The sequence below is a fragment of the Aptenodytes patagonicus genome, chromosome 19 (assembly GCF_965638725.1).
Source record: "Aptenodytes patagonicus chromosome 19, bAptPat1.pri.cur, whole genome shotgun sequence".
NCBI classification, from domain to species: domain Eukaryota; kingdom Metazoa; phylum Chordata; class Aves; order Sphenisciformes; family Spheniscidae; genus Aptenodytes; species Aptenodytes patagonicus.
The window spans coordinates 2,501,287-2,514,890 of record NC_134967.1 but is presented as its reverse complement, the minus strand read 5'-3'; the positions used below and the strand labels follow the sequence as shown (position 1 = coordinate 2,514,890).

Below are 13,604 nucleotides of genomic sequence, written 5' to 3'. Positions count from 1 at the left end.
CTCTTGCAGCAGTAAATGAAATTTATGAGAATCCCTAATAAAAGTTTACATATCTTTCAAGTGCCACAAGCTTGACATGAAAGAAAATGGGCAATCTGACCTAAAAAAAGCTCAAGATGTCTTTTTCTTTAATAGAAAAATGAATATTCAGCGAAGCATGGAAGTTTTCTCTAAGACCTTGTTTCTAAGCGTGTTCTCACAGTCACCCTTGGTCCTGGCTAAACACTGGAATAAACAAATTAAATAGCATTTCACCATGCGTGTATGAAGCTAAAATAAAAAACACATCGTGTTGGACCACAGATGCTTTCTGAAGTTCTGGCTAAACGTGAAAAGTACTTTGCAATGCTAATAAGTATTTATCCTTTTGCTTCCTTGAATATAATCAAACGTACAGGGAAAGCACATGTATTTTATAGTTGCCGATTGCAACATCAAAAGCCCTGTTATTAATTGCACATGAATCTGATGTTGTAGGGCCGTTAAGCCATCAACTGACATCATTGCTTGCTTCCTTTGTTTACAGACCCTCATTTTAAAGACGCGTAACGCCTGACAGGAGGCCTTTTGAGCACGCTCTTTTCTGTTTAGGTGGGCGATGCCATGCCAGGAGGCGGGGGCAATGCCTGCAGCGCAGGTAATGCCACCTCGCAGCACTCAGCTTTATCGAATGGCTCCAAATTAGCTGTATTTGGTGTCAAGCCCTCCACGAACCGCAACAGAAGGCGGGATGACTGCAACCGTCGTTACATACGCGGAGCCTTCTGCCTGCCGAGATCCACTCCACGCTGCAAGTTGCAGCCTACCAGGGAGAGTCTGGTCCTACATCTTAATAAACAAACAAAAAATAATTCCCTTAAGCATGTCCTGCTATAAACAAGCAAAGCAAGCAGCTGGTCCTCATTTGAAAAGATGTTACATCAATTGCAAAAGGAATCTGCTTAATGCAAATATTTTTGGGAAAACAAAAAGCAGCTGTTTATTCTTCTTTATACCTATTAGCAGAAAAACAAAATCCAGGATGCTCGTATTTCTTCCGCTAAGAAAAACATCCTCTTGGCCCCGACATTCATTTGGACCTCAAATTGTTTAAAATATACTGGGCTGCATAATTCTGCTGTTGCTCTGCTTCTTCAGCAAGCAGCTAGAAACAGTTTCTATTTGTAACTATAAAAGCTACTGAATGTACAGTAGTCATTGACTACTTTGCATGAGTTTTGTGAGGAAAAATAGTGAAATTCAGAACGTGCATTTTCAAATGCATCAATCCTGTCCTCCCGGACCCTGCCCCAAGGAAAACACGAACATCAGATGTGTGGGCCCCCGTAAAATGGATGAATGATTTGCCCTGTGCAGTGAACGGGCTGGCTTTTCTGAATTGCTGCCGGTGGGCACCTCTGGGGGAACAGAAGGGCTTGAAGGATCTGGGGACTGCAAAACAGAAGCCACTTCGGATTGCTGCGTCTTACAAGCCGGGTGTAAGGGGGGTTAGGCTGACTAGTAGTGGCAGCAAATTCAATTCGGAGGCTGGAGAGGAGGAGATGCCTTCTGAGGTCATGTGGCCTCTACTAGACATGGCAAGAGCCTTTCCCTCCTTAGGGTTTATTTGGTAGTGGGTTATTGATGGAGTTTTATGTGCTTTTGTTTTTCTGTGAAGTAATATAGCTCCTGTTTTTCTTGAGATCGTTCTACTGTTTTCTATCCTTTGCTTCCCGGGTTCATCACTGAAAACGCCAAGGGTTTAAAAATGGCAACAGAGGAATGGAAAAAAGCGGGTAAAGGCTGATGTAGCACAATGGGTGACAGCAGACTGTCAGAAGTCATCAACACACAGGACAGCTTTGATCTTCTAATTCGTGTAAGCAGTGATAGCTGTTACGTCTGCATGCGGTCGTTTGTCGTGCAAATTCATGTTTAAGGGTTGTGCCTCTGTGCTAGCTATTGTAACGGGATGCACGTCCAAGCAGTTCACTTCCCTGGAAATCGAGCTGCTTCTTTTCAAACTGAAAGCCAGGGCTGGTTTGCCCCGTTAAGTTAAACGAGCAGAGTCGTTCTCTCTCGGAAGGTCCCGTTTGGTGTCTGATACCTAGGACAATTTAGAGTCGAGCCACAAACATCTGCGATGATGTCCGAGTGAGACGTCAGAGCTTGGCCTTGCTCGTCTCCTGCCGGAAGGATGTACCGCAGTGTTACATCCAAGGGAAGAACGGAGCGGTGCGGGACTCCCCTCGTCAGCATTTCCAGTTTCTACAGCAAACTGAGGAAAGTAAACGGAGTAACAAAAGGGCTTTTGGCTCGCGAGGGCCAGGTCTGCAGTGCAGGAGCCAGGGAGCACCAGTGGAGGGTTCTCGGGATCCTGGCACCAAAACTCGGGCCAAATAATTGTTCCAAAAAAGCTGCAGAGGGAAAAGTGTTGTCACATAATGAATCAGATGCTCCCCTGGGGCAGCTGGGCAAGTTGCAGCTCTTAAATGCACGGGCCCACGTTGAGAAGCGCGAGTCTCAACTCTGCAATCGGGATCGGTTTTACCCGAGATCACCGAAATGTGAGTTAGTACGTTAGGGGGAAAGGAACTGGTTTCTTCCTGGGACAGTCTGAGAAAAGCAGAACTTTTATTTGCGCGTACACCCCGCTTTGCTGGTTTCTGTCTCGCGTTTGGAGATCCGTATCGCGGCTGCCTGAGCCCTGAAGTCATCAGAACAGGTAAGCATCTGCTGAGCTTCCAGCAGGTACCTACACGCTTCGCCGAATCAAAGGCTGCGCTTCCAGAGGAGGCTCCGCACTTGCTTTTCAAATTAATTAACCCTGGCCTTAACCCGCTGGCTGGTTTTCCCCGTGGCTTTAGCGCTGGAGCAGCGGACGCGTTACAGGCAGCACCAGTAACCGTGCTCCATCAGTCCCCTCTGCCAAGTCCCGCTTTCAGCGCTGATGGCGTTGCCCAAACGTCACCAGCTCGGGCCGACGTTTCCCGTGCTAACTGCCTGCCTCGTACTGGTGTGGTTTTTTTTTTTCCCCCTTAACCCGAGGGGCCGTTTAAGCGTTTAAAAGGCGCCCGGGGAGGGAGGCGCCGCTCCGCGCAGCAGCCGGGGCCGAACTGCCGGCCGGCGCCGCGGGGGCCGAGCGGCTGGCCCGCCCTGCCGCGGGCCCCGCCCCCGGCCCCGCCCCCCCGCCTCTGGTTGGCCGTCCTCCTTGCGGCTCACCCCCGCGCTGGAGTTGGTAGTGCCCGTGGTGCTGCTCCCTCGCGGGGTCCCGCCGCTCCGCCCTCTTCCCCCCCCCCCCCCCGGGGCGGGGGGAATGGTCCTTCCCGCTCCTCCCTCCTGCCCCTCCCCGCCCCGTTCGCGCGCCGCGCTCCATACTTGGCGATGGCCGGCGAGCCGCGCCCTGATTGGCGAGGCGGCGGTGAGGGGGCGGGGCGGCGCGGCGCTGACCCGGATGTTCACTCCTAGGCAACGGCGGAAGTGGAAGGGCCGCGGCCTGCCTCGGAGGGAGACCGGACGGGACCGGGAGGCGCCGCCGTTGCTACCGCCCAGCGCAGCCCCGCCGAGCCGCCATGGTAAGGGCGAGGGGGGCGGCCCCTCGCCGCTGCCCGCTCCCCCTCCCCGCTCTACCCGGCGGTGCCGCCCCCTCCCATCCCTCCGGTGCCGCGCCCCGGCGGCTCCCTCGCCGCCCACCCCCGCGGTCGCCGCGCAGGGGGACGGCGGAGCGGGTGGGCCTCGCCTGGGCTCCCCGGGGCGACGGTGAGGGAGGGCCCGAGGCGGTGCCGCCAGGGGAGAGGAGAGGGGTGGCCTGGCCCGGTGCTGGCGGCGGGGGCGGGGGGGCTCTGCCCGGGGCTCCGCAGGGCCCGGGGGCGCGGGGCGTCCAGGCCCGCCCGGCTGCTCTGCTGTCCAGCTGCTTCCAGGTCCCCGGGCCTGATGCCTGGGGCGGTGTTCACAGGGGGAATGCTTCCGCCTGGGCCGGCGAATGTTCCCGCTGGACGCGGTTGTAAATGGAGCGAGTGAACGAACGCAGCAGCGGCAGCGTCTAGGAGCGATGGGGGCCCGCGCTGCTGCTGCTGCTGCTGCTGCTGCTGCTGTTCATAAACCCCAAGTGATCACCCGTGGTCTGGCGCTTCCTCTGGAAGCTGGGCTTGTTCGCTAAGGTGTGCCAAGATCTAATGGAATCTGCCCGATACAGGAAAACCAAGCGCAGTCAGAGCAGGTAACAGTCGCAGCGGTGGGTGCTGCTCTTCTGCGTGGATGAGAACTTTCTGGTTTTTGAGGAGAACCTCTAGTTTTCTTCAGTCATGTAAAATAATCTCCGTCTTGCTGTGTGTTTGCTGAATGGAGTAGTCCAGGTCACAAGCCCTTTCAGTTTTATTTTGGCACCGTGTGTAAAGGGGGGCAGGTTTCATCAGCTCTGAACAAACGCAGCGAGGAGAATGGGAACTGGCCCAGGCCCTGGTCTGCTCCCGGCTCTGCCTGGATGGACGTGTGCTTTTGCGGAGCCTGTTTAAGGCAACGTAACCCCCGTGGATGTGATCACTTGTACGGAGTCCCTGAGATACTTCATACTGTCTGGGAATTTGTAATTCAGGTTTTCCAACATGACGATTTAAGGATGTTCAAATGTATTTAGATTTAAAAAAGAAACAACCCGCTGCCTGGCTGTATAGCAATATAAAGGCTGGTTAAGCGAGCAAGTGTAATCCTTTACTTCTTACCTTCAACCGTAAGAATTTCAGAGGCAATACCTTGTGTTTTCTCGTCAGAGCTGACGATCGCGGTGATCCTGCCACCTGTATTATGCGGGATAAAGATCTTTAGTTTCTGGTGAAAGGTGAAGAACGGTTAAGATCAAGGTTCTGCTCCTCTGTTCTCGTTTGAACAAACGAGGTGCTGTACCTGACTTCTGACTGTGGGGGGTGACAGGATGGAGCATCTTATTTCAGTTGTGTATCTTAGTTTAAGATGCTGAAGTCTGTGTGTGTGAGACCTGACTGTAGAATTTGAAATCAGGATTCCGACAAACTATCCTAACTTCTGCCATGGCAAAAATCCTCCCAGGAAAAGAATTCAAGGAAAACAAGTAGGCTTCATGTAAAATAACAATGGTGATACCGGCTTCTTTTAAGGGGATACGAAAGCATGCTATAAGACGAATCCAGTCAGGGTTTGAATGTAACTATATCAGTCTTTTGGAGGAGGTAGAAGACAAATCCTTTAGAAACTTCCTGAGTGTTACAAGCTTGTGCTGTCTTCTGATTTTTTCGTGTTTAGTCATGGAGACCGCTGGGCGTAGGAGAAATTTGATCAGAACTTCCAACGCTATGTGCTAGTCTCTGATGTTGGGTGGACTTCAGGGGTGAACCTGCGGCAGCCGCTCTGTTATTCATATATCGTGGTGGCTGCGTGCACATCCGAAGACCCACTCAAAGAATGTGGCAACTTAAGCGTGGTTTATCTAAGTCCAGTAGGAGCGTGCAAGACAAATCACTGATCTTGTCTGCAGGAGAGGTGATGTTTTAAAACTTCAGTGACTCTTACAGTTACCTTAACGTTATGCAGATGGTGTGTCCAATTTCAACTGAAGTGCAAACCCAGTGTTTAGAGTACTTCCAGGATCTTTCATTTTAGTGGCTATGAAAACACAGTACCCAAAAGGAGCACTGAAATGCTGAAACGGCCCTTTGAGGGCAACAGCAAGTTTCACGACAGCTGGGAGAAGCTGGTATGGTGCGGGATATTAGGCCAAACACCTTCTTGGTACCGTGGGGTTACCGATATCCGTGTAGAGCAGACAGATGGGAACCTTTGTCTCCTCTTCGCCATCTCAAGTCTGAATTGCTCCTGGTGAGCTTAAGTGAGAATTCAGAAGTGCGTCCGCATTTCAGTCAGGTGCTCGGCGAAACAGGGCAGGCCAACACATGAAGGTTGAAAACTGCCTGGATAGATGCAGTCTCTTGTGCTAAAAATAAACTGAATGTGCTGTTCAGGGCAAAGCAGGACTTGGGAGAGTGGATCTGCTGAGATTTCTGGAATTGTGGGTTACGAGTGGATGGAATCCAGTTACTCTTTGTAAACATAAAAATCTTCCCTTCCAGGTTACGTAAACTGTCCTGATCATGTTAGCAAGTATCTCTTCTGCTATGCAACTCTCCAGGAAAAGGCGGACGATTTTAGCAAAATTTATAATTTAATCAACCATAAATTCAAACTGTCTAGTGTAGCGCTGGCTGCACATCATCCGTTTAGAATTTGTGAGGCAGCTAAAAAGCACTTAAAGCACAGCCAAGGGTGCGTGATGCGACACTGACACTCGATACATAAACCTCGCGTGCTGTTCGGAGTAACTAATATTGCAAGGTAGGGGCTGTTTGTCTTGGGCAAGCACATTGCTGCTTGATAAATAACTTGGTTTTGCGCAGCTGCTACCAAAACGATATTAAATGATTTGTGAAACTGCACAACTAAAGGTAGCGCTTCTCCAGCTGCTTCAACACCGAGCCCGTCTCTCTTCTAAACTGATCATGTCACTTTTGAAACCCTTCCATATAGCGTGAGAGCTCAGGGTAGGTTTTCAATGTCCACAGCAAGTCCTTTGCACCTTGTGCATTCTGAGAAATGCTGACTTAAGCTATTTTGCAGAGTCCATGTTTTATTAGCCAAGTATATGAGCTTAGCTAAATGTTATCTTAAAAGGCAAATTCCCAAAATAATCAAGTTAGAGGATATCGTTGGGATAGGGAATACTGCCATGGCAGTGATGCTTAATCTTGTGGTTTATTAGTGAAGGAAAAATGTTGTCAAGCTGAAGTTGTTCAAACGGGATTTCCTCATATGGTAAATATATATGCTGATATCTTACTAGTTGGCATCGGGGAGTAGAACAAAATGAAAGTGCAGTTCAACTCTTCTGAATTACTGTTTTCAGTCTTTATTACTGTAGTTGAGTAGAGAAATCCCTCTCTTTGGTAAGAAACGTTGCTGCCCTGTTCAATTTCTACTTCCACAGTTGTCCGCTATGCTGTCCATCAGTTGACTTCCATGCGCGAAGGATAGCTGATTAACTCGGGGGCTGCGCATGATCCTGCAGCACTCACCGGTGCTGCGTGATCGTCCAGTTTGGCTTTGGGTAGGTGGATACTTCTGAAGACTTGGATGGGGAGTGATGGTGCCAGTGTTTATTCTCCTGCCTGCCCTTTGGAGGGATGTTTGGTCAAGTCCAAACGGCTCCTTACTCTGCTAAGTAAACTTGTAGAGAGGTGTTTTGTTTTGTTGTTTGGTTTTTTTCCCCCCTTGAGCTGGTACACATCGTAGTAGTGCCACCTCAAGTTGAAATAAAACTGAATACGTTTCAGCGTCTGCTGAAGAGAGAGAGCAGTTTTACTGGAGAAGCGTGAAATTCTGAAAGATGCCTGTACAGGCAGCGTAAAGTGGGAGTTTAGGTCTATGCTAAGCCCCATTTTTTTACCCCGCTTTAATACAACGGGATGTTTAAGGCCTTTTTTTTTTTCTTTCTTCAGACAAAAGACACGATTGCAGAAGTAAAAGATGCTCAAAATGATGTTGATCTTCTGGTTTTATTCATATTCTTATTCAGTCACTGTGCATTATAATTTCCCACTTTCCCATTGATTTATGCTAGGAGTCCTGAAGAGTTTAAAAAGCCTCAACCAAATCTTTGTCTCCTTAATGCACAAGGTCCAAAGCACGAAAATCCCTTCGCTTAAACACAGGGGACTTCAAATTTGAATTTTCTTTATGGATGAAACCTCTGTGGTGTGAAGGAGCAGTTAATACATCTGAAGGACATAAGCCTTTCCCAAGCTTCCTACTCTCTCTAGCTGGGCTTTAGCCCAAGGTTTGTGTGCTGATAGGTTGTGTTAATTAAAAAGCTTCTCTAGCTTGAACGTAATGATCAAGAATTCAGGCCAGTGCACTGGAAGTGTGTGGCCACTTTAAGCTGGAGTATAAACTGATTTTTTTCTTCATCTTTTCTGTAATGCCTTCTTAAGTACTTAACAGTCCACGAATGAGGTGTTTGTTAATGTGAGGATTGACCAAATACTATGAGTGGATGCCTCGGAACTGTAACTGAAATGTGCAATGCATTTGGAGAACGTTAAGCTATTGTGGCTTACTTGAGCCGAGTAATACTGGACTCCCATCACCTGGACCTGATCAAGTGGCCAAAATTCACTTATGTGGTCTTACGTCCTGAAGCAGGATGGGGACAGATGCTTCCAAATGGGTTGTCTTGGGAAGTTTGAGCTCTTGCGTGTGTGGTAGATGAGACGTTTGCTTTTGAAATTTCCTTTATGGGGCACGAGGGTAAATGCTGGCTGAGCAAGTTTTAAAAGACATTTCCCTGTTAGTTGAGCTGAGGGGATTTATTATGGGAAGAAAATGCAGTGTACTTGAGGAAGCTGCTTTGCTTGTTTCCTAATGAAAATGTTGTAATTTTCCAGAACAGGTGCTGTCTGGGTAACGCTAAATGCAGTGGCAACCCTGTCCTTTTTCTGGGTTTTTAAGATACAATGAAGTTTTGAGTGAGGAATCGAAAACAGGATCTATTTCTTACTTGTGCCCAAAATAGGCTTCTATTTAGAATTGCTTTAGTTGCATTAGATAATATCTTGTGCTGTGTTTTCTCAGAGTGGTGGCCTGAGCCTTGGCACCAACCAGTAAGATTAATTTTCTTGTTTTATCTGGTGCCGTTCTTTTGCCCTACCTTCCCCTTCTAGGGTTTAGAAGGAAAATGAGCAGCGTGCTTTGAGCTCGTGCTCTTCGTGCCGCTGCTTCCAAGGTGGGCTGAAGAATTACAAAATGTATTTGCACGCACTTGACTTACCTGGCTGCCCTTCTCATAAATTACCTACTTTATTCCTGCTATATGCAAATTAAACCTTACTAGTTGGTATTTCATCAGCATAGGCTGTGTTATTTTGCAGTGCAGGGTTGGCTTAGGAGTCCTGACTCTCAGTTTCAACCCGTGAGACATTACTCGAAGTGTTTGCAGCCGTGCCGCAGAGCATGTCCTTGCTGGTGCTGTTTCCCTGAGTATGAAGAGGATGTCCTCCATGTCTTTTTGTTACAGAAAGCGGAGCCGAGTTCTTTCCTGGTGCATTGACTTGGAATTTCAATCACGTCCTTGTTGCAAAGTGGGAGGGTTACCAGCCTGGGTGAAAGCAGAACCCAGGATCTAACAATTTTAGCAGTATCAGCTGAAACAAGACTGAAAACGGTGCTTAAGTAAGAGGATTTTGTGCAGAAGGAAAAAGGGTTGAGACTGCATTGAAGACATAAGCTTAGTGGTTGCCTTAAGCCACCAATCAAAGCCACCATAAATAAAATACTCTCTATTCTCTCAGGGAATTTTCTTTGCATTTCTTCAGGTGATACTTCCTATCTTTTCCATTAGACAAACTGCTGAGTTTGAAAGTGATGTCCTGTTACCTGCCTTCCCCAGTTATTTTTGCTTTGGTAAATACCAGGATTTAAAAAAAGCTTGCTGCTAGGTAAGGTGATTGCTGCCTGGCTGATAGCCTGTGCTTGCAATTTGAGACGGGCTCAAGAAACAAGAGATGGGTCTTTTGGCGAGTTACTTCAAGGGAGGAGAGAGCCGTGAAATGGAGGAATGAGGTAAAATATCAGGTGCATTATGCTGACTGCAGCAGCTAATAGCTGTATTTATCCACTGAGTCCTGTCGCTGTGCATATTTAGGGGTCACTGCGGAGAGTTTTGGATGTAACGCTAAGAACAGGCGTGATCTTGGCTCAGTGTTGACAGTGCCCCACTGGATGGTCAAATACAGCTTTCACGTAGCCATTAGTACAGGCAGAGCTATTTCAGAGCTTGGTAAGGTGAAAACTGGCCAAATGGAATAAGTATTACCTTTGTATTAAATTGAAGGAGAAATCTAACATGGATTGAAACTGGCGCGTGCCTGTTATGTGAAGCACTGCTCCTGCATAAACTGTCTCTACTACTTAAATTTATTAAAAGTTTTGCAGAACTTGTATGTATTGTTAGATCGCACGTTGTCTGACTGCAGTTCTGACTTGAGGGTAGGTCAGACATGTTCAGAAATGGCGAGAAAGCATAAAAAGACTGAAAGAATAGGCAAGCCTGGGAATTACAGCACAGGAAGGAATTCCAGGGAGCATGAATATCTTGTTAGATGGAGATGTGATATTCTTATGGCCTAAATATAGGCAAACCATTAGCTTCCTAGTTTAAAATTTGAAATCCTTAGCACTGAATCCCTTGGGTGAAAGTGAACTCTCTTGCAAGCTTTGCAGTGTAGTCAGCAAGGTACATCTTGCTAGACACAAACGAAAGGCATATTAACCTACTTTTTTGACCTTTTAGGCAATCGGAGAACATTCAGGGATGAGGACTAATTAGATAACCTCTCTGTCTCTCCTCTCTGCCTTGCCAGGCATCCGATTACTTGCCAGAGTTATCTCGTGAATTTACAACCCTGGCTGCTAGACTTCAGGACGCTGGAAAGTGCTGAGTTTGTATATTAAACTGGGCAGCTGTGAGCGTGGCGGCAGCTTACCTGGGGTGACGGGGGCTCTACGAACAGGCTGGCGTGAAGCATTATACTGAGTTGGTGATGTTGAATGTTTGCGTTAGTTATGCTTTCAGTAAGCATGTCTGTGTGTGTTGTCACCTTGGTGATAAGAGGAGTATATGCCTCCCTGCTGCTGTAATAATGTGCACTTTCTCAAATGTTTTTGGTGTAAATAACTTCTCATACGAAAAAATCTAGGTTGCAGTTGACTGAAAGGAGAACCTGGATTTGTCAGGCCAGCACCGACTTGCCAAACTTGGCTGTTTCTGCAAGAAAAAAATTCTCCATTTGAATTGAGCAGTTCCTCTTCCGATACTTTCGTGACCAGGCTGACTCGAACATGAAACAAGCAGCACGTAGAATAAAAGAGCATTTTGAAAAGATCATCCAGCATTAACAGGATTAAACGAAAGCATCGCAAACAATACGTTTGCGGATGTTCAGGATGACAAATGGCAGTGTTGAATCTCAAGAGCTGTTGCATTTGTAGTAGTTATGGTTTCAATTTAAAAAAAAAAAGATTTGACCCCCGTGAAAATTAAGCGGTCCTTCTCTGGAGACTGATTTGGGCGCTTCCTCAGTAATATTTGAGTGGAAGGCAAGAAGGCAATATGACTGTGAAAAACAGGTCATCAGACTTATGAACCAACACAGACCTACTGTATTAGCTTATTTCGAAGACTGAACTAACCTAGTTAGCCAGTTGTTAGTAGGTTTACAGAGAAAGAACGAAGTAATGAGGTGGGAGGATGGGGATGAGAGAGTACTGGTCAGTAATTTGGGATACATCTGCAGGGTCGAAGCTGAGCTGTACAAAGGATCTTGCAGAGGTAACGGGAGTTTTTGCGCAAGGGCTGACAAGGTCAGGAAGAAGATCCTGTGAACCATTTCCTGTTGCATGGGCTGCGAAAACTTCACTGGCCGCTCTGCAGTAATCCTTTGGTTGGTGTGAGTCAGTGTGAGAGAGCCCATGGGGGAAGGAGGGTGGTTAGGAGGTAGCTTCACAGTTTTTAGAAAGCAAGGCTTACTTGCCTGCACACCACCTTAGTATATGCCAAAGTATTTGTGAACCTATAGAAAATGATTGCAGTATAGTGCTGAACTGAGTCGCAAGGAAGTATCGAGGGGCATCCGAAGTTACTTGATGCGTTAAGTAATACTGGATGGTTACACTGTCAGTAAAGCTGCCTCTGTCTGGATGTCTGTCTTTTAGGGGTACGTGCATACGTGTGCTCAAGCCAACATCTGTTCTGATAGTGAAACTCTTAGGCAGACATTACAACCTTCCTTATGAAGTGCTTGAAAAATCGGGACAAGTTCTCTTATGTCAGTGCTGTGTCAGGGTTGGGTTTTTTTTTCATTTTGTTTAGCTAAGATTTCCTCTCTACATAGATCTGACAAAGAAAATGTTATTTTGTGTTAAATCCAGACTTTTAAATGGCGAAAAACCCTGTTGTGCAGTAACATTAGCCTAATTAAATCTCTTCATGTTAATTGGAATAGATGATCAGCTCTACAGTCAACTTCAGTGACTTTAATCCCATTTATTAAAAGTTAGTGATGCTGTTTTGCAATCTGTGCAACTTTTCTATGTAGCTATTTTACTTCTGTCCCCATTTTACTCTTTCATGTGGGGCTAACAGATCGCATATTCACTTGATGCCATGATTTATTGGGAAATGACTTTTTGCAAACTTTATGCTTCACAGGAATTCTTGGCACCAGATGAAAGCTAGTAAATTACACTGTCATGTTCAATGACAAGTTTAATAAACAAAACATTGTTTCTGTTATCCAGAAGACAAACGCTGGTGCAGAAATCATTAGTGATCATGGCAAAAGGTCAAGATGAATACCCTGTTCCCAGAAAGCCTTGTTGCTGGTCCATCCTGCTCTTCTGTTTGTACACGGTGGCTCTGTTCACTGGACAGGCAACAGAGACTTGCGTTGGACTTGGTATCAGCTAAGGCGATAGATGTTAAATTAGTTTTGAAAGTAGATGCAAGTATCTACCATCTTCAAATACGGCCTTGCTGGGAAGGAGGCGCTGAGCAAACATTGCTTTTTTTCACTGTGTACTGTACACCTCTGTAGATGTGCTAACAGGAACTGAAATGCATCTAGTCAAAAAACAGCTATGAGGAGTGTAAGCTAGCTGCAGAACACGCTCCAGGAGATGCTGAGTTCTTACTTCTAAAGCACATCGTGAATTACAGTCAAGTGGCCTCCACCATACGATCAGGGGTTGTTATTTTTTTCTCAATAGATATAAAACGGCTTGACAAATAGTTGTTCCTTAAGATTGAGCTTCTTAATAAAGTAATGCAAGTGGCTCTGGTTTATTTAGAAACTAAGGAACGGAAATGCCTTTGGTGCATTATAATCCACTTGGTAAGTGTTTCTAGAGTTGAGCTAGGATGTTGGGTAATGTCCCATGAACAGTGAACAATGCTTACCTGATTTGGAGGTAAGAATGATGAAGCAAAGTCAAACGCAAAGTGTGACTGAAAGGATGCTTGAAAGCATCTGCCTAAAGGTAAAGCAACAAACAAGGATTTGGCAAAACACTGATCGCAAGCTTCGAGGTGCTCAAGGAGCTTGAATGGAGGAGGAGATCTCTTTGGTAGTTGCTCCTAGAAGACCACTGCCACTCCTTTAATCTGTCTGGGACTTGCCATAGTTGTGCTGTCAGTCTGAAATGGTGAGAAGTATCCGATGTCATTAGCATGCTGGTGGCAATGAAACTTAAGCTGCCTCATTTGCTCTCCTTCCCGTAGATTATTTTGGTTCTCCGTGTGAGTCTTTGGAGCAGACGTGTAAGTTACTCTTTCCTGTAGAACCTCTTTAAAGAAGAGATTCCTCATGAGCACTTGTCTTTCTGAAGTTAGTGTGCATTAAATTTCTGGACCAATGTAGAATAAAAGCTGGTCAATGTTTTCAGTCATTAATTGGGGCTAGTACTACTTCTGCAAAGCGTGCTCAATTGTTTTAAAAGTCAGAGCAGAGAAGAATAAAAGAAAGAATGTTCTGCAGGAGAACATCTCC

The 13,604-nt window shown here is 46.5% G+C and overlaps 1 protein-coding gene across 2 annotated transcripts in view; it reads left to right on the top strand.

Moving 5' to 3' along the window:
• Window positions 1-3,444: 3,444 nt before the first annotated feature.
• Window positions 3,445-13,604, top strand: part of CAPZB (capping actin protein of muscle Z-line subunit beta) — a 61,799-nt gene continuing 51,639 nt past the window's right edge. The window contains exon 1 of one of the 2 annotated variants that reach the window (XM_076356031.1): window positions 3,445-3,554. In XM_076356031.1, coding sequence (XP_076212146.1) covers window positions 3,552-3,554 — 3 coding nt within the window. In that variant the 5' untranslated portion in view covers window positions 3,445-3,551. The remainder of the gene's footprint in view (window positions 3,555-13,604) is intronic. The other variant, XM_076356030.1, reaches the window with a different exon arrangement.